Source organism: Pelodiscus sinensis, chromosome 6, assembly GCF_049634645.1.
Source record: "Pelodiscus sinensis isolate JC-2024 chromosome 6, ASM4963464v1, whole genome shotgun sequence".
In the NCBI taxonomy this organism is placed as follows: domain Eukaryota; kingdom Metazoa; phylum Chordata; order Testudines; family Trionychidae; genus Pelodiscus; species Pelodiscus sinensis.
In genome coordinates this window covers 74,439,484-74,464,744 of record NC_134716.1, presented here as the reverse complement: position 1 = coordinate 74,464,744, position 25,261 = coordinate 74,439,484, and the positions used below count along the sequence as shown (strand labels likewise).

Genomic DNA, 25,261 nt, shown 5'->3' with positions numbered 1-25,261 from the left:
GAGGCTCTGTAAGCAAACTATATCAGAGACAGAGAAGGTGTGAATACCTTTAAACAAAAATGCTGGGCAGTGAAAAAAAATCAGTATAATGAAATTGCAACATATAAGAGGCTGCTTGAATCAAACAGGTATTCTTAAAAGGCAGAAGACCAGCCTAAAGGGAAGACAATGGAAAGAAACATAAACTCTGGAAAGTAGAATATTTAAGATAGCAGTCAGGATGGTTGAGAGGTAAGTTGAATAATAAGGAGACAAGAGCCAAAGACACATAAAAAACATGACATTCTTTAAATGTATTGGAAGCAGGAAATAGAATGTGTTTTTTTGGGTCTGCTGGACCAGAAGAGAAATAAAGAGAACAGTTAAGGAGAAAATGGAGGATATTTCAAAGAAGCTAGATCAGTATTCACCAGGGAGGAAATGAGACCTCTACCCCCAATCTACTCTTTTCAGATAAGAGTTAGAGTGAGGCATTAAAATTCACTAGTTCAGCAAAGCACTTATGCATAGAGTTAAGCCCCATTAACTGCAATGGGATTTAAACATAGGTTTGAGCATTCCTCATTTGCTGCTCCAAACCTGCAGAGGTTTCTGGTCCCTTTCTGTACAAGCATATGGATAGTTATTCATTGGAGCTCCATACACATATCTAAGGATGAGTAAATCAGGACTGGCTCTCAGAAATTACTCTGCTATCAGTTATTTAAATGTCTTCCTATTTGCATGAAACATTTACATTATATTACCGTTTCCTTCAGCTACCTGAAGAAATGGAAGTATTTATCATCAGCCTAAGCAATACCACAGGAGGAGCCAGAGTTGGAAACACAACCAGTGCAGTTTTACAGATCACAAGGAATGATGACCCCATATACTTTTCAGGTTAAAAATACATTTCTTATCAGTAGTGTACTTATTCCCTGGACAAAAGTTAAAGGTGAAATCCTGGTCCCATTAAAGCTAGTGTAAAAACTCCCATTGACTTGAATGGAGCCAGGATTTTACCCAGGTGCTTTATATTTTGATACATTGTTTTCTAGCTTTCTCCTCCAGGATGCTTTTTATGTGTCTGTTGTTTCTTTTTGATTTAGCTAAAACCTTTTCTTCTTATGTCTCACTGTTCCTTTTTTTTCCACGCTGGGGTGAGGTAGCTGGCCATTTCAATACCCTTCTGTGCTGAAAATATTGCCAAACTTTTCCATGTTTCCTTTCTATTTCATGGAGGAACAATTCTGCAATTTAACTGTGTCATATTAAGCAGTGGGGTCTAGCATAGGAAGCTAATGCTTTGAAAGATAATAGTGAATTTGTAATTTATACATTTCAGAACCTGTTGTGAAGGTTCAAGAAGGAGATTTTGCTCACTTTACAGTCCTAAGGAATGGATCTGCTGATGTAGCCATTGCTGTTTTCTATGACACTGTTGATGGAGGAGCCATTGCTGAAGAGGGAGATTTCATTTCCAGTAGAAGGGATGAAGTTCTTGTGTTTGGTGTTGGGGAAAGGGAACACAAAATATCAGTATTTATTAGTGAGGATGATACCCCTGAAACGGAGGAAACATTTTACATCATCCTCTTTAATTCTACAGGTAAAAATAATTATTTGCTTTAACTACAATAACTGTTGCCTCTCTTGTTTTGTTTTTGCTGAAATCCCATATCTTGCAAAGAATTGATAAAATAGTACATACTCGTTACCAAGTTTCATATTAGGAAAGCAGACCTGTAAAATAACATGCACAGAGCATATTAGATTTATGCCTATATTTGCTCATGTATTGAATTGCTTGATTGAAATCTCCTAAACCAGCTGATATTGTTGATGGCATTTCTACAGACACATTCTGTAATTCTCTATTTGGGGATTTTAAACGTTTAAAATTAATATTTGGAAAATCAGACATGCTGTGGAATTGGCCACCAAAACATACTCCTAAAGCATTTCTTTATTGCAGAATGGTGAATTTTCTTTATAGCTGCAATGGTGTCAGGCATGTAATTGTTGTATGTGAAATTAAAACACAGAACTGCCCTATTTTGGGAGAATGGGACTTAAACAGGCCTGTGCACCATTGCTCATATTTTTGTATGCAGTTTACAAGTAAATGATTTTTTTTAGGTACATTTATGGTTTGTCTAAGATCTCATCTGTGTGTGAATAGATTTCAGGAATTACATAGTGAACTACGAATAAGAGTAGGTTTATAACATAAGAAATTATAAAACTTGAAAAATACTGGACTTCTTATCAAGATAACATGGTTTTAAATTGATTATTCCTTTAATTCTTGGACACTCATTCAAAATAAAAATGTATATATATTTGAAAAAAATTCCCCTTGTACTCTGTGTTGTAAAAAAGATGATGATGTTGTGGGAATCTTCATTCACATACTCACAAAAGCAAACAAAGAAAAATGTCACAACTTCTGAACCTCTAGATGTCCACTTATGATGGGTGTGGCCAAGTTTCCTGCCATCCCACAATGTTTGCTTACAGCCAAGATTCCTGGCTCTCACTGGTCTGTACTGTATTTAGCTCCAATTTACCCCTACATGTCTTGTAAGAGTACAGTAATCAGTGGAAGTTTTGGTAATGCTGCTAGACAATATTGACCTCCCATAGTCCTGCATATTCTCTGCTTGTCAGTTAGGTCCTGAGGGACTAGGGAGACTCAACCTGTATTGCAAATGGTTCTGGAGGCAGGGGGATCAAAAAAGCTTGCGAGAACATATAGTTTATGCATTAATAAGATATTTGTGTGGTTTTTTCCTGATGGAAATGATACTGTGTTTCAATTCTATGAGATATTATACATATTGGCTCCTGTGGAGGTGTGCGTGGAAGCTGTAGAAGGTGTGAATAAAATTAGGCACAAAGCATAGTAGAAGTTAGTCTGATGCCTCTTTATTGTTTTGTGAATAAACGGGTAGGGGCATACCGAATATGTACATGCCTGGGGATGGGTAAGGAGGAGTGAGATTTTTATTGAAATCCGCAGACTATCTCTCCTCTTTTTGGCAATAGTTCTGTTATTAGCCAATAATAACATGGCAATCAGTGGTAGTGATTTTCTTGGCTCAGGGCCAGGCTCTGCATTTACTTCTATCTTGCACTTCTATAAACAACATTTACATTTGCCCTGTGCTGCAGAAAGCCCATTGTAATTTATTGCCTCTATTTTCTGTTATATGAAAATATCTCACATATTGCTAATGGATAAAGATGTGAACTTTTGTCATCTATTACATATGCTAGAAAATATTTGGAAATCATGAGAAAAACAGCTCCATTAATAATCACATTACATCAGTTTTCCACTTTTTATTTGAAATCCTATAAATTCTTGACTTTTAGGTGATACTGTAGTCTACGGGGCTGGGATGGCTACAGTTGTCATTGAAGCAAATGATGACCCAAATGGCATTTTCTCTTTGGAACCTATTGACAAGCTGGTGGAAGAAGGCAAGACAAATACTTTTTTGTAAGTAGTGTTTAAAATGATACCTTCTAAGAAATACTTTGTGATGCTCCAATGGAAATATTTCAGTCTAAGACACATACCAAGTTTGCATGTACAATAGCGACCTAAAGGGGATTTTAATTCAAAAGTCTTGATCAAAATAAATAAAATAAATAAATATTTAAGGAAATAAATGTTATGTTATAAAGTATGTTTTTATAATAAAACACATCGGTTATGTCTACACTGCGGAGCTACTTTGGAATACTGGAAGTATCCTGAAATAGCTATTCCATGTCTTTTGAGCAAGCCCATTATTTTGAAATATAATGGACTTGCTATTCTGATGTCCCTGTAAACCTCATTCCATGAGGATTAAGGGACTTTTTGGAATAGCGCTGTATTTTGAAATGTAGCCCTGTGTAGACAGTGCCAAATTTCAAAATAAGCTATTTAAAAAATAACTCAAAATAAGCTATGCAATTTGTGTAGCTCAAGTTGTGTTGCTTATTTCAAGATAAGGGTGCAGTGTAGACACACCCATATAGAAACCACTCAGACATTTGATAGATGAAGCGTGTATGTCAGTAATCATGACTACAGCCATCATATGGTTTGCTGATATATTTTCATATACTGAAGACATGAACTAGATGAATGATCAAGCCAAACATAACCCTGAAAAATAAATGCAACAACAACAAAAACCCAACAACATCCACCTACTAACCCAACTGTATTTCTTTGTGCAGCTGATGCTCATGTCAATGGGGAGTTACTGAGCTGATTCCCTGTATCTTGCTTTAAAAAGTTGTCTCTATTATTCACCATGGCTGTGTCTATACTGGCATGAATTTTCGGAAATGCTTAAAACGGAATACTATTCTGTTTTCAGTTTTTCCGGAGAAGGATCGTCTACATTGGCAGGCTGCTTTTCCGGAAAAGCCCTTTTTCCGGAAAAGCGTCTGTGGCCAATGTAGACGCGCTTTTCCGGAAAAGAGCCCAGATCGTCATTTTCGCGATCGGGGCTTTTTTCCGGAAAAGACTACTGGGCTGTCTACACTGGCCCTTTTCCGGAACAGTGTTCCGGAATAAGGACTTATGCCCGAGCGGGAGCAGAATAGTTTTTCCGGAATAGCGGCTGATTTTGTACAGTAGAGCATCGTTGCTTTTCCGGAAATTCAAGGGCCAGTGTAGACAGCTTGCAGCTTATTCCGGAAAAGCGGCTGATTTTCTGGAATAAGTGGCCCAGTGTAGACACAGCCAATATGTTTAGTTTATTTTGTTTTACCTGCCTCTTACAAGATGCCAGCTAAGACATCTCTGTAGGCTGAAATTATCCCTCTTTTGAGCTGATAATGAAATTCATTACTCTTGTACCACACAAGTGATATTTCCAGAAGCAGCAGGGGTTAAAAAATTGGGTTTGGTTGGCAGGTGGCCCTAGTTACCCTGCTAATTTGCTCAGGTTTTGTATAAGCTGCTGATTTCCCCAAGAATAAAGCTGGCAGGTTCCTTTGATTTGATCCAGTTTTTTGACAGAAGCATGTGGCTAAGACTTTCAGTAGAAAGGTCCTTGTGTTTATGTATTAGTCTATTTAAAGACCTAATAAATTCAGCATCTCAGGGAAGTGGGACACTTGGATATTAAGCACCTGGTGTCTAGTAGGAGAACCTTGGTTCTGTTACACTGATTAATTCTTCTTTGTTAGTCTATAAAGTGCTACCAGACCATTTGCTTGCTGTTTAATTCTTCTTTGTAATCCTATTTGCAGAATGAGTGGGCTGGATTTGACAGTGTGTGAGGAATGTGGACTTAAATTAAAAATGAGGGTGTGGGCTAAGCAGACCACAATCAGCTTTTGATGAGACTGTGTTTAGCGAGTACACTGTAAATGTGTTCATTATATTACTGTCTCAGAGAGGTAGCCATGTTAGTCTGTAACTTAAAAAATGAGTTGTCCTGTAGCACCTTAGAGACTATAAAACTGTATGAATTAGTCTCTAAGGTGCTACAGGAGTACTTGTTATTTTATAACTGGTGCACCTATTGATGAAGACACTGTGTTTTCTTACATTTGTTGTGTTTTGCAGTGTCCTTTGGTAAATATACATTTTCATCAGGTAAATATATATAGGAGCCAAATTCTATCTTTGGTTACAGCAGTATAAACCTCCAGTAGCTCTTGATTTCAGTTTAACAGAGCAGAACTAGCACAGGGTGACTGAATAGGAGGAAACATTTTGATGAATAAAGATAGTCATCCAGCTACTTTCCAAGGCCACTTGTATATTCATTTTAAATACAAATCTCTTACCCGCTGCATGCCAAACAAAGCTTATGTAGATTGCTGTCTTGAAGAATCCATGATTTAAAAAAATAAATATGGAAGTGACAACTAGAGAGAGGCAGAAGGGGGTAGATAAAATAGTATCCCATTAGAAAAGGTTGAGCTTGGGTTATAAGAAGGAGCTGGATTTTTTGAAGGTCACTTGGTACAGAAGTAATAGAACTCTGTTCCAAACATAGGAGACAACATTAAAAAAGATTAAATAGAACACAGTCTATGAAACATGCCTAACTCCATGAAACATGCCTCCATCTACTATCTTGCCCAGTGACTGTACAGCTGTCTGTAGCATTCTGCATTAGCTCAGGTGGTAGACAGTGTTCCTTCAAAGCTTCTTGGTACCACAGCTTCACAGGTTATTAATCAGCCCTGCCCAGTGAGAGGCTCAGGGCTCTGTGTATGGAGCTGACTGACGGGGGGGGGGTGGGGGTGGGGGTGGGGGGTTGATTAATCACCTGTGAAGCTGTGGTGATGCAGCTTAGAGAAAACACTGGAGGCTGTGTCTACATTGGCACGATCTTGTGCAAAAGCAGTTGCTTTTGCGCCAAAACTTGCTGCCTGTCTACACTGGCCGCAAGTTCTTGCGCAAGAATTATGATGCTTCCGCTCAGGAATAAGTCCTCTTGTGCAACTGTTCTTGCGCAAGAGGCCAGTGTAGACAGGCAATATGAATTCCTTGTGGAAGAAAGCCCTATGGTTAAAATGGCCATCAGAGCTTTCTTGCGCAAGAGAGCATCTACACTGGCAAGGATGCTCTTGCGCAAAAGCACATCTCTTGCGCAAAGGTACATGCCAGTGTAGATGCTCTCTTCTGGAAGAGTTTTTGCACAAGAACTCTTCCGCAAAAGAGTTCTTGTGCAAAATCATGCTAGTGTAGACGTAGCCTGGTGGTAGAGGCTTCTGTTTTGGTGCTGTGGATCTTGGGTTCAATCCCTACTGAATATCATGTTTGTACATCTTAAACTCAAGTTTGTGGTGTATGCAACATGCAGGACTCATCAAAGTAAAACTAAGTCACATGTTGGTGAAAGACTAGACCTCAAAAACTAGTTATATAGAATGGAAGAAAACAGGGAATTTGATTGCTTCTTATTGATTTGCCCTTTCAGATACAAGAGTTTCTGTGCTTAGATATCAAGTATCTGACATGCATCTGACGCATGCATCTGACGAAGTGGGTCTTTGCCCACGAAAGCTTATGCTCCTACACTTCAGTTAGTCTATAAGGTGCCACAGGACTCCTCGTCGCTTGTGCATAGATATGTAATTCATGTTTCTATGCAACTTAGCGGTACTATAATGCATGCACTCTTATAGGCCATGCCATATATATTTTTTTAAATTACGTAATGTAGAGTCATGTACCTGAGAGTGGAATTGAATAATGAGGCTGCAGACTTTCTATAGTAGAAAAGATGTTCCTTATACTTAAAATAGCTTTGGATTATTTAGAGAACTGTAAATTGTGTTTGGATTGTACTGGCTTTCACCCAGATTTCTTTTGCTCTTGCTGACTGTTGGTACATATTTGCCGGAAAGCTCATTGTGTCTAATTCATTGCATAGGATTGTGAGGCATAGAGGACACTTTGGCAATGTTTCTTTGACCTGGCAACTGTTTGACAATGATTCTGCTTTGGAGCCAGGACAAGAGTTCTATGAAATCTATGGGACTTTGTGGTTCATGGATGGTGAAGGATCAAAGCCAATAACTCTTCATGCCGTTCCTGATAAAATTCCTGAATTCAATGAATTTTATACATTAAAACTGGTAAATGCCTCAGGTACTGTTCCCTACCCCATACCTTTTGAATCCAGAAGAATTTTATATCTTAACTATAGAAAATGTCATAGATATAACTTTGTTACTATCGTTTGCATTTTTATTGCTAGCCTATAACTTTCCAGCAGAGTTTTATTTTATGTCTTATTTTATTTTAGTCACTGTTTAATCTAATACAGATTCATGAGTATCATACAGGTATTCTGTCCCTTAATGATAGTTCTTATGGTAAATTTGAAACAGTCTGGCTGCCATTATCATTGGGTGATTTCTGAAATGCATCTCTTGATTAAAACAATTAATTAAGGGCTCCATTATGGCCAGGCTTTTCCAAAGTGATTGGTGACTTGGGGTTTATATATTTTTGGGTACCTAATTTAGGGGATCTTATTTTCAAAGGGAGAGTGCGCAGCATTTTCTGAAAATGAAGCCTCTCTAAAGCTTCTGGGGCTGAGCAATGGGTTCTCTCCAAACTACTTATTGCTTCTGAAAATGGTGGCATATGCATTTAAAGTCCCTCAGTGCAGAGGGAAGTGTAGATTCTTTGGGCAGCTGAATGCTATTGGTGCTGGTGCAATGATGGCTGCATAATCTTTCCATAATGTGTCTTGTCCTTGCAGATAAGTATACAGGTGAGTGGATGTGGCTATTTCGATTACCATGAGACACACCTGCTGCTTTTGCTAGTCTCCAAGACCATGCCCAAAATCCCCTTTATGTTTTGGAGACTTTCATGCCCAGAAATAATTGAAAATGTGTCTGACCCTGCTCCAGTCAGCTCCTACTGACATAGTATTTCAAGCAGGTCAGTGAACGATGAGTGTGAGAAATCTACATAGACCTTTCACTACAGATCTTACATTTAGTAGACATTATGATCTACAGGCATGATAATCATGATCATCACAATATAAACACTCATTTTATTGAATGACTGGAGGAGATACCGTGGAATAACTTTAATATCCAACTATGGATTGAATTTGCTTTGAATAGCTTTTTGAGGGCTGGAGGTAGTGAGCCAAGTTCTTCCCTCAGTTACAGTATTATGTATCCTTGGTAACTTCATTATTAATGAAAAAAAATTGGCCCACTATTGTTATTAGATAAATCAAATGTAGGACCCCTGTATGGCTGATTTAACAGAAATGGGGTGAATCAATTCTCAGTAGAAAGTCACTCTCTGCATACTTTGCACCCAAACATTGTTGCACACGTATAATAATGCAGTTTTAAACACTAATCATTTATACAAATCTTTAATAACATTGAAGCAGTATTTGATTCATGGTACAACATTTTGAATGCTTCTTTTCTTTTGTTGCACAATTTTAGTTCCTTTAACAATTTTATTAAAAGCAATTTGTGGTTGCTTGAATGGATCTTTCATCAGATAGTGGTATCTGAGGCAGGTTCTTAAAGAATCCTATTAACTTTTGTTTTAATTTTCATCACGCAGGTGGGTCTCCAGGCCCTGGTGGGCAGTTATCTGAATCCAATCTTGCTGTAACTGTGACAATCCCATTCAATGATGATCCTTTTGGAGTCTTTGTCATAGACCCAGAGAGCCAGGACCGGGAGATAGTGGAAGATGTTCTCTCTGAAGATGATATCTCCTACATTACAAACTTTACAATTTGGAGGCAACAGGGTACCTTTGGAGATGTCCGGGTAGGCTGGGAAATATTATCCACTGTGTTCCCAGCAGGTCTACCACCCATGATAGATTTCTTATTGCTTGGGTCATTCTCAAGTTCTGTACAGTCTCAGCCCCACAGAAGGCGTCATCACAGTGGAACAGATGCTTTGTACTTCAGTGGAAAAGAGGATGCTTTTGGGACTGTTAACCCCGACTTCCTCTTTAGTTGGGATAACTTGCTTGCCAACTTTACATTTTCAGCTTGGGTGATTCCTAATGCCAATAGTGATGGGTTTATAGTAGCAAAGGACAATTGCAATGGAACCATGTATTATGGTGTAAAAATCCAAACAAATGAAACGCATGTTTCTGTCATGCTTCATTACACAGCACAGGGGTCAAGTATTACATATGTGGCTAAGACAACTATCATGAAATACGTGGAAGAAAATACTTGGTTTCATGTTTTGATTACTCTGGAGGGTGGTATGATTGAGTTTTACATTGATGGAAATTCAGTGTCTGGAGGAACAAAGAGCCTCAAAGGAGCAGCAATTGCTAATGGTGAGCAAACAGCCTTCATTATTTCTTTTTCTGTAAAAGTAAAATTCTGCACTAAGTAGCAAGTCCATTCCCACTGAAAAGTATATTATTAATATTGAAATAAAGCTACTATATGTGAAACTTTTTTTTTTATGAGAAGAAGTTTTCGTGGAGTTATAGCAGTACAACTTCCATTAAAGTCAAACAAATTAATGCAGCTGAAACTACAATATTTTGAAAATAAATTTTTTCATGTCTATTAACTTGCCCGAAATATTTTATAGATTTAATAGATTTTTTTTTCAGGATTAGATTCCAATTCTGGGTGTAAGTTATGCATGCATTCGCACTAAAGCTTTACATGTTTATCATTTGTACTTCAGTTGATATAGATCAGTCATTTGACTTCAAATGATTGAATGTTCTTATGTGAGTAAAAGTCTTTAGAGGACCTTTCAATTATTTGAGTGATCTTTAAAGTTGCTCGTATTGGTGCACTCTGTACAATTCTGTAGTTCCTCAAGAGTTTGATCTAGGTCTGTTTTCTCCTCTTGTTTTAAACATTGTTTCTATTCTCTAGTTCCATAGTAGTGGAACTCATTATGACTTGACTTTACTTACCTTTAAAGTTCTGCAAATCTGTGGATATCCATTTTACATCGATAGGTATCTGTATCCTTGAATGCAGATATCCACAGCTCATATTTGCGGATATGGATACAAACTTTGTATCTATAACTCTGCAAATTTGTGCCTATCTGCTGATGTCAGTGAGGATCAGTGTTCCCTCTAAGGTGCGTGACAGCACAGCTTCACAGGTGATTAATCAGCCCGGTCCACGCAGCTGACTGACTGGGCGGGGCTGACTAATCACTTCTGAAGCTGTGCTGCTTCGCAGCTTAGAGGGAAGACTGGTGAGGCTATCGGCAGCTCATTTTTGCAGATGCAGATACGGATGCAAATTTTGTATCTATGCAGGACTCTGATTATCTCTAGCTGGCATGGAATATTTTCTAAAAATGTCATTCGTAAATGCCTATTTGGGGGACAATATATTAAGATGGCATCCATGCTGTTCAGCATAAGTTTATTGTTTTATACGTGGATGCTTAGACATAATATGGCAGTTACATTTTTAATGAGATTTTAAGAGCTAATATACCAAGATTAGACCATGGTGGCAGCTTTTCATTTGCACACTTTTATTATTTTGGGCAAAAGTATCAAAGTAATGTAAATGTTCATTTCTCTTTCAGGTCCAGGAATAGTAAGAGTTGGTGCAGGGATGAATGGTGGCAGCAGGTATACAGGATTCATGCAGGATGTAAGGCTTTATAAGTGTAAATTGTCACGAACAGAGATTTATGAACTTCATGCCACCCCAGCAAGGACAGATGTGCACCCCATCTCTGGATATTTAGAGTACCGGCAGGGAGAAACTAATAAGTCATTCATTGTGTCTGCAAGAGATGATGAGGAGGAGGAAGGAGAGGAGCTATTCATACTAAAGCTTGTCTCTGTGCATGGGGGGGCTCGAATTCCAGAAGAAAACACTACAGCAAGATTAAGAGTACAAAAAAGTGACAATGCCAATGGGCTGTTTGGCTTCACAGGAGCATGTATTCCTGAGGTAAGATGACTATCAAAAAGATGATGGGTGAAATTCTGTCTCCAGTGAAGTCAATTGACTTTAGCGATGCCAAGATTTCACTGTGTTGTTTTCAATGAATGGGAAAAAAATCACATGATTTTAAAATCTAGTGAACCACACATTTGTCATATTATGTACTTTCTTGCTGGAGAATGGAATTCATACTTATGACTTTTAAGGAACTATTCTTAAAAATTCATAATATTTCTCTTTAGAAAATAAATCAGCCTCTATTTACCAGAATAGTCATTACAGCATGAATTAATGACCATGACAATAACTCATTCTTCATTCATGTTTTTGAGACTAAGTTTGTGGTAACTAACCCGTCCTTTCTTTCTTGGGTGATATATATTCTAATGCTTTATTTACTTCTCAATGTGATATCCAGGATGACAGTGATTGTTGCAACTCTTGCAGTTTTATTACAGTGTTGTGATATTTGATGTTTTTCTGAAATCCCCGGCTCCTGGAGTGAAGTAAAATTTGTTATTAACAAAATCTTATGATTTGTAATTCAATCTCATGACTTTGGGGTGGGAAGCTCACAATTTTTGATCACTGGCTTGGCAGTAAAGCAGACATGCTTGGCTCTATCCTCCTTTGCCTCCCCTTTCTGTGTATCTATCCATGTTTCTTCTTAGTATTCTCTTCAGCTTACATCTGAGTAAACATCATCCAGCAGACCCTGGAGAAGAGTACCAGCTTCCCATAGGATTGCTAAGGAGAGTGATAGCTTGCTGTGGCATGGGCAAGAAATGAACTGAGTATCTACAAAACTGTAACAAAGTTCTGTCAAAATCACAAGTAAAAAACCAGAGATGCTAAGGCTTTTTTCCTGCAATCTCTTTTCATTTGAGTAGCTAAAGGTTACACGCCACAGTGGCTTTTGTTTGTGTCTCTTCTCCTGAACCTTTCATAAATACTTGCTTTACATCTTTTTTTACCCCTGCTTATTGACAAGATCGTCATTATTTTCTAATTGCCTGTTCACTGAAGACAGTGAAATGACTAGATCAAACTGTAGATATGTTATCCAAGATTTCTAAACATCAGTGATCCAGATTGTGTTGTTACTACTTACTCTCAGTAGTCCCATTGAATCAGGCTTTTAGTGCTCTTTCCCAAGCTTAACTTCAAAGAATTTACCAAACAGCTGAAATATTATGTAGTATAGACCTTAATAAATCCTCACAGCAGGGAAGAACTTATCCCATATTCTGTTTAAAATATAGACTATTAGCCAGTAATTAACGTACTGAAAAACTTTGCCATACATTTAAAAATGTACGTATTATCATGATCATCCACTTTGATCTAATATTTTAAATGTGTTTGTCTTTCCACAATTTTTTTAAATCTGTTTTTCACTGGTTTATAGCGCAAAAATGGGAAACTAAAAACATCATGGCCTTACTTTTGGAATCTCTTATGACCTTTTTTTGTATAGCATCTCTGTTTGAAGCTTTGATGTTGTGCTTGGAGGACAATCTTGGTTTGAGTGAAAGCAGTTTGCAATTTGGACTCTGTTTTTTAAGTGCCTGCCATATGCTGTGATAATAGATTCCTTCAAGTCCAAATGCCATTGATACAATCTCATGCCACACACCATCACCCAAGCATGACACAAAATTAAAAATTAATAGAAAAATTTAACTGTTCACTACCCATCTTAACATTTATTTCAGCAGGGAAGCTATCGCTAACGATTATGTGGCGAAAGTCTCAGGAGGTAGCCGTGTTAGTCTGTAACTGAAAAAACTTAAAAAACAATGAATGGTCCTGAAGAGACTAACAAATAATGTAGATAGTAGCATGAGCTTTTGTGAGTACAATCCACTTTTTCAGATGAATGGAGCAAGGGTTCCAGAGGTACAAATAAAATACACCATATATAGGTTTAACATGACTTATATACATATCTGTCTAATAGTGAACTAAGTTATGCTCAATTAACACTAAAAATTATCATACAGCATATAGAACATATTGCTGTTATTTATCTTAAAACATTTTAAAAGTATGGTTGTTTAATTATTTTCTATCATATACAATTGCAATTATTGTCTGAGAGATGTACGGGCAGTGCCAGTAAATATTCTCTGAATTTTAAAATATTTTATTCGTATATAGAATGCTGTGGTGCAGATGGATTTTTTTCATAATTTTCCTGTATGATGTTTGAGATGTTAAAGTAAGAAAAATGTTCTCTGTTTAGCTTAAGTAATGTTTCTAATTTTTGGAGATAGTCCAAACTATTTTAAAGACTAAAATGCTAAAGTAAATAAGAATTCATGAATATTGAATAGTATTTTTTTCTTAAGTGTTGTAGGGATGTGAAGTACTAGTCGCTCCGCCCCTCCTTGTTGCCCCTGTCAGAAAGAGGAGGGGGTACTTCAAAGTGACAGCACCACGTGGAGCCCAGTATCGCTGGGGACTCCCCCGCTGACTGTAGGCTCCGTGAGGCGCTGCTGCTTTGATACGCTGTGTGGACAGAGCTTGGAGTCAGTAGGGGCGTCCCCAGCTGATCCCAAGTGCCACTCAGAGCTTTCGCCTTTGAAGTGCAGCATCACTCTCTAGGGCTGTTGCTACATTTTAAAAACGAAGGTGCCCTATCGACTAATCGAATAGTTGATGCAAAATGCATCGACTATTTGATGAATCAGTTACTCGCAATTTTAACATCCCTAAAGTGTTGAGAGAGATCTTTAATTGCAGTAACAGGAGAACTGTTTTCTTGAAGACCTGATTATACTTAAAGGATCACTTGTATATTGATTCACATTGTTATCAATCTTATTTGTTTTCAGACTTCTGATGAAGGTTCCACTATATCGTGTGTTGTCGAGCGTACTCGGGGAGCTCTGGATTATGTGTATATATATTATGTTATCTCTCAGATAGATTCCACCAGCATTAATTACTCTGTTGCTGATTTTGCAAATACTAGTGGAACTATCACGTTCCTTCCTTGGCAGCGATCAGAGGTAAACCTGATCTTATTAAAGTTAATCATCGGCTCTGTGCATTTCTCCTGGAAAATACCTTCCTGGTGTGCTTTACTGGTTCTCATAGTAGGAAATGTTTCCTTCAGACAATTGTTACGGAACTTTATTGCATCTATCACTCCTTATAACTAAAAATGAAGTAACAGATGTATAGCTTCTATACATACATATAGATATTATATATTTCTGAGTTTACAAAAATTTAAGTATAGATGGACTTGAAATAAAACTGACACTAAACACCATTGAAATTGAAGGGAGTTTAGGTCCAAGACTGAACTTTGAGTCAATCTTATCTTTATATAAAAAGCTATTAATTATCAATTCATTTTTTAAAATTAGTAGCAGTCAAATCACAGTTGCCTAGATCAAGTGTTTGTGCCATCTGTTGCTCACGTTATTCCCCCTGTGAGTTTGTGTATTGTGTTGTGAGAAGTTGTACGTATATTTGAGGAATAGGTAAAGGATTAAGATAGGGTATGGCTTTTGGGTATCTAATTTATCTATCTACACACACACACACACACACATACATTTATGAATGTTATTTGTGTTACTTCTGGTAAAATACAATGATATACACTTTGGAAATTCTTCTGTCTACCCAAGTAGCTACACTAAAGTCTGTCTCAGAGGGGTTGCTGCGTTAGTCTGTATCTGCAAAAACGAGAAGTCCTGTGACACCTTAAAAACTAACAGATTTATTTGGGCATAAGCTTTGGTGGGTAAAACACACTTCTCATCTTATGAAGTGGTTCTTATCTATGAAAGATTATGTCCAGATATATCTGTTAGTCTTTAAGGTGATACAGGACTCATTGTGGTTAATGAAGTCTGTGTAAGGGACTGAGCCAGACCCATTGAAGCCAATGGAAATAAGCTATGGTGACTTTCTTTGTCTGGCTGTACCAAAAGGACAGGAGACATTTGATGTGGTTTTAATTAGGCTGAAACTTTATTACTGGATATCTGGGACTAGCTGGCAGATGAAAGTGCACAGTACAGGTAACTCCATGTCTATTCCATAATTGCTCAGGATACTTCTGGCTAGCTCCCCATCTTTTTCCATACAGGTCCACTAAGCCAGTCTATTGCTGGGACCTTCCTTCTACACCGCCCCTCAAGGAGGTTTAAAGTGAGCTGTCAGGAAAGGGGATTGGTTCTCTGCCATACCAATCATAAGTGCTCCCATTTCTTTAATGAACACATCTTTTTTTTTAAAGTCCTTTCCCAAGCCATTTGTCCTGTGTACCTTCTTTATGATGTACCCACTGGACCTCTACCCCACACATACATAATGAGCTGCATCATGCAGCCTACAGCCCTTGAATCCATGGAGGCAAAAAACTTCCAACTCCACATAGATCAATTTGGTGGTAAGGGAAAATGTTCTTTGTCCCCCCCCTCCCCTAAAGAATGGGAGGCTAGGAGCAATGCCCACCTTAGCTCTTGACCAAGTCTGGTATTTTACCAACTAAGGAGGAGACAGGGTAAGTGCTGCCTCAGCCTGTTTCATGTAAAAGGGGGCTTCATGCACAAGGGTACTCCTTTTAGAGCTGTTCACCCATTCAGTTCCCAGGGGAATGAGTCAGTGTCACCAGGATGGCCCCTCATTCCCTTTTTATAGCAGTTTTTCTTTTTTCCACCCATCCCAAGTCATAATGCACTGTTCCTTCCATTCAGCCAGCCATACAGTCTCCATCGCTTAAAGACATAGTGCAGTTGTTAGGACCTGAACCAAAACTCCACTAAGTAAATAGCTTACGTAACCAAAGGTAGAATTTGGCCCTCAGATTGTAATATCTGAAACCATTATGGCACTATTCAGATCCCTTTCTATTCTATTTCATTCATTGTCGAGACACTTTGTACAATATAGAAATTTGAAGTAATACCAATAATTTATGAACAGTAATATGCAGTAATTGTGCAAATCTCTGTTGTGTTGTTGTGGGTCTATTTTGTTAGTGAACTGCAATCCCAAATGTAATGTTGTTGCAGCAACCTGGTTTGCTTGTAGTCTGAACTGGATTTAAATTGAGCTAGCAGATATAAGATATTGATCCATTAATCACTATATCTAATGTGAACTGTAGCTTCTTGGAGATGTTGGGATCTGTCAAGCATTTACTTTCAGTGTGCACAAAATAAATTAGTTATTTTAAAATATCAGAATAAATATCTGTTTGCTTGGTTTCTGAGTATTTTAATCTGTCTCCCTTCCCCCCCCCCCCAGAATAAAAAGGAAATGACAAAATTGTAAAGCCATATAAGTATATGCACATAGAAACCAGCTTCTTGTGATATTTTTAAATAATTAAATCCTATACAGTCAATCTGATGACTGCTGTTGATCTGCCTGTAAAATATTGGTGACATTTTCAAATATGCCTAATGGGAGCACCAGATTTTTTAAAAGAAGTATTTAAATAAGAAGTTATTTTTGAAAATAGAATTTAAGGTACCAAGTCAGGTGGTCACTTCTAAAAATTGTGCCCTATATTATTTCTGAAATGCTTGTGTCTTTTTTGTATGCAATTATTGTAAGAGTTTTACTATAAAATATTAGGTTGATTTACCTAAACATCGTGAATATTGTATACATCTTTTTAAAAGCTTCCATAGAAGATAAAACTAGATAAATTTAAGCATCCAGTACAATTTTGAATAACAGTTAGCAAAAATCTCATTGTAATGCAATTTTGACCCTTGGTATCCTAGTATATTTGTTTAACTTCTGGGTTGATTCTTCCTCCTTTAGGTCTTAAACTTGCATGTTCTTGATGATGACATTCCTGAGCTTAATGAATATTTTCGTATAACATTAGTGTCTGCAGTTTCTGGAGATGAAAAACTAGGCTCAACTCCAACCAGTGGAGCAAGCATAGATCCAGAGATGGAAACTACTGATATCAGCATCAAAGCCAGTGACCATCCATATGGTAACAGTGGTGAAAATTACATTTTTTGTTTCAAATAGTTTTGTGGGCTTTAGTCTCAACAAATGAAGAAGTTGCTTAACCTTGACAGATGAGGACACAGTGTGTCTTTGTCAAATTGGTCTCTTACCAAAGCAATAATTCATTATTTATGTAGCCAAATGGAATGTTTTTAAACAGTGGGCCATGTCCACTCCAATGGAACATGGAAACTATCCGATACTATATACAGGCAACTTAGGATTCTTTTGAATGGTCGAGTCCTCAGCCTGTGTAGTTGATTCCTTTTAATGCCATGTCAGCTCTCTTTCCTGTATAGGGGATGAGGTGTATATGGTCAGAACACATTATACTTCAGTGGGCCTCCCTGGCTTACTGGCCCCCACAGAGACGTTAGAATCTGATCCAAATTAGAGTTGCACTTGAGCTGTTTTGACTAGCCTCAGTGCCAGTTTAGCTCCCTGCCATCCCACAATTGGAGAGAAGGTGGATTAGTCATTTTTGCCGCATCCCTTCTGAACTCCTACACAGCTGAGGATTTAACCTAATGCTTGTACACATAAAATTGTAAAGTTGCATTCAGCAGATGAAGTTAGCAGTGCTGAAAAGATTAGTTAATATTAAGCAGGTGGATTGATGACGACAAACCTTGCTCAGCAATGTCCATCTTTGTAGAGTGTCTTGAAGGACTGAGAAATTATTTTGCTAGAACATAACAGTGTAGCAGTTTGTTGAGGAAATTGCCCGAGTAAGTAAATTACTGTTGTTCAGAGCAAACTTTGTGATATACAGTGTTGCTTCTGGGAGGAGCTGAATACATTCTATTTACGTTGAGCACAGTTATTTTGTCAAGATTTACTTGTCTATATTGCATATTTTTGTCAATGGAGAGAGATGCTTAAAATTGCATGATTGGAGCCCATGTTTAAACATTCAGATGTTTAATTTCAGACCGGTATAATAATAATATCTCTTAAAACAAATGATAGAACAATTTTTCTAAGTGCATGTATAAATGTAAATTGTTGTTTCTTGCATTCCTCAGGTTTGCTGCAGTTCTCTGTAGGGTTGCCGCCTTTGCCCAATGATAAAATGATTCTCCCGGCAACCACAGTGCCCCATATTACTGTTAAGGAGGAAATTGGATGTATTAGATTACTGGTAGTTCGTGCACAGGGCCTTCTTGGATCCGTTATGGTGCAATACAAAACAGTGTCACTGACAGCGTTCAGTCCTGAAGACTATCAGGTAAGTGGCACAGTCTGAAATAGATGACTGATGCTTATTTGAGAATTCAGATAGACCTGTGTGTGTCAGATATTTTTTCCCCAATTTTTTTTTTGTTCAATGTTCAGAAGGTCTTACAAAACAAATCACTTCACAGTTCTCTCATTGGTCACATCATGAACATTGTGAATGCTCAACTTATAGCATGTTTTGTACAAAAAACAGCAACAGATATTGTGGTGTTATCATGGTCACATCGTCATTAATTTGTTTCTTGTATATGGAGCTTTGATTTTCCTGGAACTTTTCCTCAAACTCTCTGATTCTGTGACTTGTCTTCGATCAATGGGGTGTGTATTAAGGATGTTAAATAACAATTAATTTACTAGTCAGGTAATGGATGGAATTTCCATCGACTACTCAACTAGTCGATCAGTACTTCTGCATTCCTCCTTTGAAATGCACAAGTGCCGCCAGTGGGGGCTCTTGTGCATTTCCAAATTGGAGCTCGGTGTGCTCGGGGCCAGCAGGAAGTCCCGCTGACTCCAGGCTCCATGCCGGAGCTTCTGCTTTGAAATGTACTAGTTTCTTGTGCATTTCAAATTGGAAACACCTGCATGGAGCCCAGAGTCAGTGGGACTTCCTGCTGGCCCTGGGCTGCGTACAGCATGCCAGTCTTGAAATGTACAAGAATCACCAGCAGGAAGCGCCTGCATGGAGCTGACTCTGGGTTCTGCGGAAATGTTGCAGGGAGCCCAGGGTCAGCTAGGGAGTCCCCAGCTGATCCTGGGCTTCACATGATGCTGCTTCTTTGAAACTCTGCAGTGGCATTTCAAAGAAGCAGTGCCGCACAGCTGATCCCAGGCCCTTTGCGGCATTGCCCCTTTGAAATGCTGCCGCAGTGTTTCAAAGGGGCAGCAGTGAATGGAGCCCAGGTCAGCTCTGTGCGGCACTGCCACTTTGAATCACTGAGGCGGTGTTTCAAAGGGGCGGTGCCACATGGAGCCCGGGGTATGGGCACTGTGTGGTGCTGCCACTTTGAAGTACTCCTTCTTCCCCCCTCCCTTTGCTACTTCTATCTGATAGAGGCAGCAAAGTGTGGGGGGAATCAACTAGTTGACTCGACTATCCGATAAACATTTGTTTATCCAATAGTTGATTAGTCCTTAACATCCTTAGTGTGTATTTCACCAAAATGAATGTTGGTTATGTTGTATAGAGGCTAATTGCCTTCAGGATGTACTCAGTGCCTTCAGGCCTAGGAATAATAAATGTGAAACTAACATATATTTGAGTTATCCTTATGGAGCAGATGAATGTGCTGTTTGGGAATAATTGAGTGGCACTCTAAGGCAGGGGCAGGAAAAATATGACACAGGCTGATCTGGCCCACAAAACCACCAGATCCATCATGTGGCCAAGTGGGTATCTTGAGCAGGCTCCCTTTCATGCCACACAACACAGCCAGCTGTGGGGGCCATGTGCTCTCCACTTGTCATGTGTCCCAGGGTTGGGAGCTTTGTGTAGCCCCGCATCCCCAGCAGAGTCTCGCAGCTCCCATTGACCGTGCTGTGGCACAGGCAGTGTATGGAGGACCCCCCAAACGGCATGCGGCACAGAGAGCACATGGTCCCCACAGCTGGCTGCTTTGAGCAGTGTTCTGTGGCACGGCCAGCAGGGAGCCAGCTTTAGTGTCCTACTGGGCTGCTGGCCAGGAGCTGCCTAAAGTAAGCACATCATGGTCAGAGCCTGCACCCGGCACCCCATTCCCTCTCCCCCCCTCCAAAACCTCTGCACACCTGTTCCAGGTCACAATCTTCTCCCACCACATACACCACCTCCACAATCCTTCCTGAAGGTCAGAATCCTCTCCTGCATCCATATCCCCTCCCAGATCCTGTACTCCCCCTGGACCCTGCACCTCCTTCTATATGTACTTAGTGGAGGCATACAAACCCAGTGATGCTCACGGAACGTATTTGCTCTGCAGTTACGCTAAAGCTGTCATTCTATAGCCTGTTAGAACATTTATACAGGAGGTGGGAAACCCAAGTTCAAGACCCTGATCCAATGCTTGTTTTGTTATTTATAGATAAAGAGACTTATACTATAATATACCAGCACCCACTGGCTACTGCACTTTCCTGCACTTTCCTGAACCTAAGTTCAGATCTATTCTCCACAACGGGTGGGGACTGGGAAGAATGAACCCAGATCGTCTACTTCACAACTATGTGCTCTAATCAGTAGATTTAAAGTTAAAAGAAAGGCAGTACCACTACATTTTTCTCTTTCTTGAGCTGTCATTTTTTGCTTTTGTTAAAATGCTTGAAATTGAAATGAAAAATTGAGTCATGTTGAAACAAAGCTTTTCATTTTGGCACTTGTGAAACATTTCAGTTTTTGGTTTTGTTGAAACAGTTTCATGTTCTTGAGACAAATTTGCAAATAGTTTCAAGTTAGCAGAAACTGCATTTTGCCCAACTTTAGTTTACACAGGTAATGTTCCCATGTGAAAACCCAATATATGTGACTGTGTCTGGATTGACTTGACTGATTTGAACAAAAACAAATCTAGGTAGGTGCCCTCGACCATGAATATGAGTCTAACTCATTTTTGTATTGAAGGGGCAAGACACTTTTTGGTGCAACTTTAAGATGTGGACAGAGAGGAAAAATATAATTGGTTGTATAAATAGTAAAACTTTTCAGTAGCAGAATGGAAGTCTTTCTTGCTATAAGAAGTTTATAATGAATAGACTTGAACAAAAGTGTAAAGAACCTTTTATATTTCAGAGTATTGCTGGCATCTTGGAATTTCAGCCAGGAGAAAGATACAAGTATATTACTGTTAACATCACAGATAATTCTATCCCTGAACTGGAAAAAGCTTTCAAGGTTGAGCTACTGAACCCAGAGGGAGGAGGTAAGAGTCACACACATCAACTTGTTGCATCAATATGCACACCCTATTTTGGATGCTGAGGGCTTATAATACTTACAACCTGCTCAAAAGGTTAATCTTCCCTGGTTGGTAATATTTTTTTTTTAAAAAGAGAGATTTATGTTTAATCTTTTTTTAGAAAATCTTTGATTAATTCATTAATCATTGCAGGAAACAGCCATGCCTTGAAGAAACTTTTCTTGGTTGAATTGTGTTAAGCAACTGGATGGTTGCTGTGCATCAGGTCACCTAAATAACTGCCATTTATTTTCTTTCAATACAATATTTTTCTTGATAATAGGAATTAGAACAGTACAAAAATATTAATAGGTGCCTGAAAATTAATCCATCTCAGTTCAGCAGTTTAAAAATATATTTAAAATAACGTTAACCAAACAGAGACAAATTAATTCCTTCCATCACTTACTTGAAGTTAGGGAAATTACATGTGATTAATTTGGCCCAGAGTTTATTCAAATTGTTTATAGTAGTAAAGGCTATGTGGTTGGATTAAGGGGCTCTGCTGGTCTAGCTACTTGATGGACAGTTGTTCGATATACTGAAGGATCTGTGAGAAGCTCAGGGAAACTTGTAGTAGGAGGGAATTACTCAAATGAATTCCAAGTTCCTGTATGTCTCCACCTGATGCACCCAGAGCACCCGCAGACCTCCATTTCTAACACAAAAATGCAAAATTATGAAACGTTCAGTCAAAACCAGGGCTGTTGACTAATCACAGTTAACTTATATGATTAACTAAAACAATTGTGATTGCGAAGTGAAATGTATTAAATATTTTGTGTGTTTTTCTATCATTTCAATTATATTGATTGAAATTACAACACAGAATTCAAAGTATACAGTGCTCCCTGTATTCTTTTTATTACAAATAAAGAACAAAATAAATAATACTTTTCAGTTCACCTTATGCAAGTAAATACTGTAGTACAATCTCCTTATTGTGAAAATGCAAATTACAGATGTAGGTTTTTTTACATAATTCAACTCCTAAAGAAAACAATGTAAAACTTTACATCCTGTAAGTTTACTCAATCCTACTTCCTTTCAGCCAGTCACTAAGACAAACACATTTGTTTACATTTATGGAAGATGCTGCTGCCCTATTCTTATTTACAGTGTCACCTGAAAATAAGACCAGGTGTTTTGCATGGCACTTCTTTAGCTGCTGATGCTAGGTATTTATATACCAGATATGCTAAACATTCATATGCCTCTTCATACTTTGGCCTTTATTCCAGAGAAGTTACTTCCACATGCTGATGATGCTCATTAAAAAACGATGTATTAATTAAATTTGTGATTTGGGGGAGAATTGTATATCTTCTGTTTTGACTGCATTCTGCCATATATTTAATGTTTATAATAGTCTTGGATGATGGTCTAGTCTAGTGCATGTTTGTTTTAAGAACACTTTCACAACAGATTTGAGAGAGTGCAAAAATGCTACCAATGTGAGATTTCTAAAAAAAGCTATAGCACTCAACCTAAAGGTTAATAATCTGAAATGCCATCCAAAAACTTTCTGGTGCTTTCAGAAGTTTTACAAGAGCATTATCTCCTGCAAATTGCAACCATACTTGTTTGTCTGAGTGATTGCCTGAATAAGTAGATTTATAAGCTCTAAAGTTTTACATTGTTTTATTTTTTTAGTGCAATTATTTTTTGTATATAATTCTACATTTGTAAATTCTGCTTTCATGATAAACAGATAGTACTGCAGTACTGGTATGAGGTGAATTAAAAACACTACTTTTGTTTTTTACAATGCAAGTTTTTGTTATCAAATATAAAGTGAGCACTCTACATTTTATATTCTGTGTTGTAATTAAAAACAATATATTCCAAAATGTAGAAAGTAAAATATATTTAAATAAATGATATTCTGTTACTACTTAACAGTGCTATTAATTATGATTGATTTTTGTAAGTGCTTTACAGCCCTAATCAAAAACAAAAAAAATGTGGTTGAAATGATGCTCAGTGCTTTGGGAGTTGTAGTTCAGATGCCATTATGCTCTGATTGACAAATGATTTTCTGCTAACCTTAGTTTAAAGCTCCAATAGAGCAACACCTTCTAGTAGAGGTTGAAATTCTCTGGTCCAGTAACATCCGGGGTCCAATCACCATCAATGTTCCAGGACCAGAGAGTCCCGGTGGAGGGCTAGTGCCAGGGAGCCCTGCAAACTGGTTAGGGCAGTAGGGCTTCCTGGCAGGGCAGTGGGAGTCCCATGCAGAGCAGTGGGGTTTCCTAGCAGGGTTGCAGGAGCCCAGAGGCTGCTGGGCTGTCCGGAGCAGGAGCAGAAGCCAGGCTTTGCAATGGGAACCTGGCACACGGAGGCAGTGGGGCTGCACAGTGCGGCACTGAGAGCCTGGTGCGTGAAGGTAGCGGGGCTGCCGGGTGCTGCAGCAAGAGCCTGGTGCACTCACAGGCGGTAGGGCTGCCTGGCATGGCAGTGGGAGCTCGGTGAACAGAGGCAGTGGGCTGTCTGGCGTAGTAGTAGTAGGAGATGGGTTTGACAGCAGGAGCCCAGTGCACAGAGGAGGTAACTGGGCTGCCCAGTAGGGCAGCAAGGCCAGCGAGAGGAGAGAGCCCACTGGGATAGCAGTGGCAGGGGGACCAGAAACGATCCCTTCTCCCCCGGTCTGTCAAATTACTCATCTGGAATCAGTCAGATTCCGAGTGTGCTGGTCCAGGGATGTTCAACCTATACAAACTTCTTTGTTGCTCCTCTAATATCTCTGAGTGCATACGGTCAAAGTTGCCTCTATCCAAAGAAACTCTATAAATTCTGAAGAACATCCTGGACATTTCCTTAACTTTCTGAGGAAAATCTGTAGATTTTCCCTTAGAATTTCTGTTTTTTCCCTTTAACAGCAGAACAAACATGAACATATTCTCTGAGGAAACTCAGTCATGTCCTCATTAATTGTATTCAGTTTTAATTCTTCTTCTTAGCTCCCTTTTACAAACCTACACTACAGTTTGTAGATCTCCTTTTTGTTTGTCTTACAGACTTCTTTCATGCTATGACAACTAAAATACTGGGCACCACTGTAGCTCTTATTATCAATCGTCAGATCCCTCATGGCTAATTTTCAAAATTGATTTTCTCATTGTTATCTTCAGTATGATAATTTTAAATAAATAAAATTAATGTCTCTGTGTGCTATTTCTGGCTTTGATCAGAGAACTGTCTTCTCTGTGTTATAAATGTATATATGTGTATTGTGTGTCTCTGTGTGCCCTCTTGAAGTTGCTGAACTCTTTAGAAATGATGGCAGTGGTAGTGGTGACGGGGACTTGGAATTCTTCCTTCCTGCTATCCATCAATATGGTAAGTATTATAATCTATCCTTTGCCTAGTAATTGATTACTGAAATTTCTCATCCTAGTTCTGTGATTTCTTATTCCTAGTATAACTCACTTACTTGGATTGGTTATAACTGAATTATCTCTGTCTCCCTCCTTCTGCATTTCAGCATAAGCAGAATAGTTCTAAGACAGCCAATGCCATTATTCTGTAGAAAGTAGTAGTTTCTGAACAGTTAAGGTTGCATCCAAATCCCTTTTTAAGCCCTTTGTTTTGTTCCTTTATAAATGTTGTTTCGGAAATTGATTTAGGTATATTGCTGCATTTGCTCTACAAGCAAAATATACGAAAAATTCGTTAAAATGCAGGTAATTAAAA

General features: G+C 38.5%; 1 protein-coding gene across 1 annotated transcript in view; it reads left to right on the top strand.

The window, feature by feature from the left end:
• The window catches only part of ADGRV1 (adhesion G protein-coupled receptor V1), a 391,810-nt gene that overhangs the window by 43,822 nt on the left and 322,727 nt on the right, over nt 1-25,261 (top strand). Inside the window, exons 16-26 of the mRNA XM_075932856.1 lie at nt 759-882; nt 1,328-1,591; nt 3,361-3,487; nt 7,383-7,600; nt 9,059-9,802; nt 11,038-11,411; nt 14,243-14,419; nt 17,202-17,382; nt 18,425-18,627; nt 21,403-21,532; nt 24,827-24,907. Coding sequence (XP_075788971.1) covers nt 759-882; nt 1,328-1,591; nt 3,361-3,487; nt 7,383-7,600; nt 9,059-9,802; nt 11,038-11,411; nt 14,243-14,419; nt 17,202-17,382; nt 18,425-18,627; nt 21,403-21,532; nt 24,827-24,907 — 2,623 coding nt within the window. The remainder of the gene's footprint in view (nt 1-758; nt 883-1,327; nt 1,592-3,360; nt 3,488-7,382; nt 7,601-9,058; nt 9,803-11,037; nt 11,412-14,242; nt 14,420-17,201; nt 17,383-18,424; nt 18,628-21,402; nt 21,533-24,826; nt 24,908-25,261) is intronic.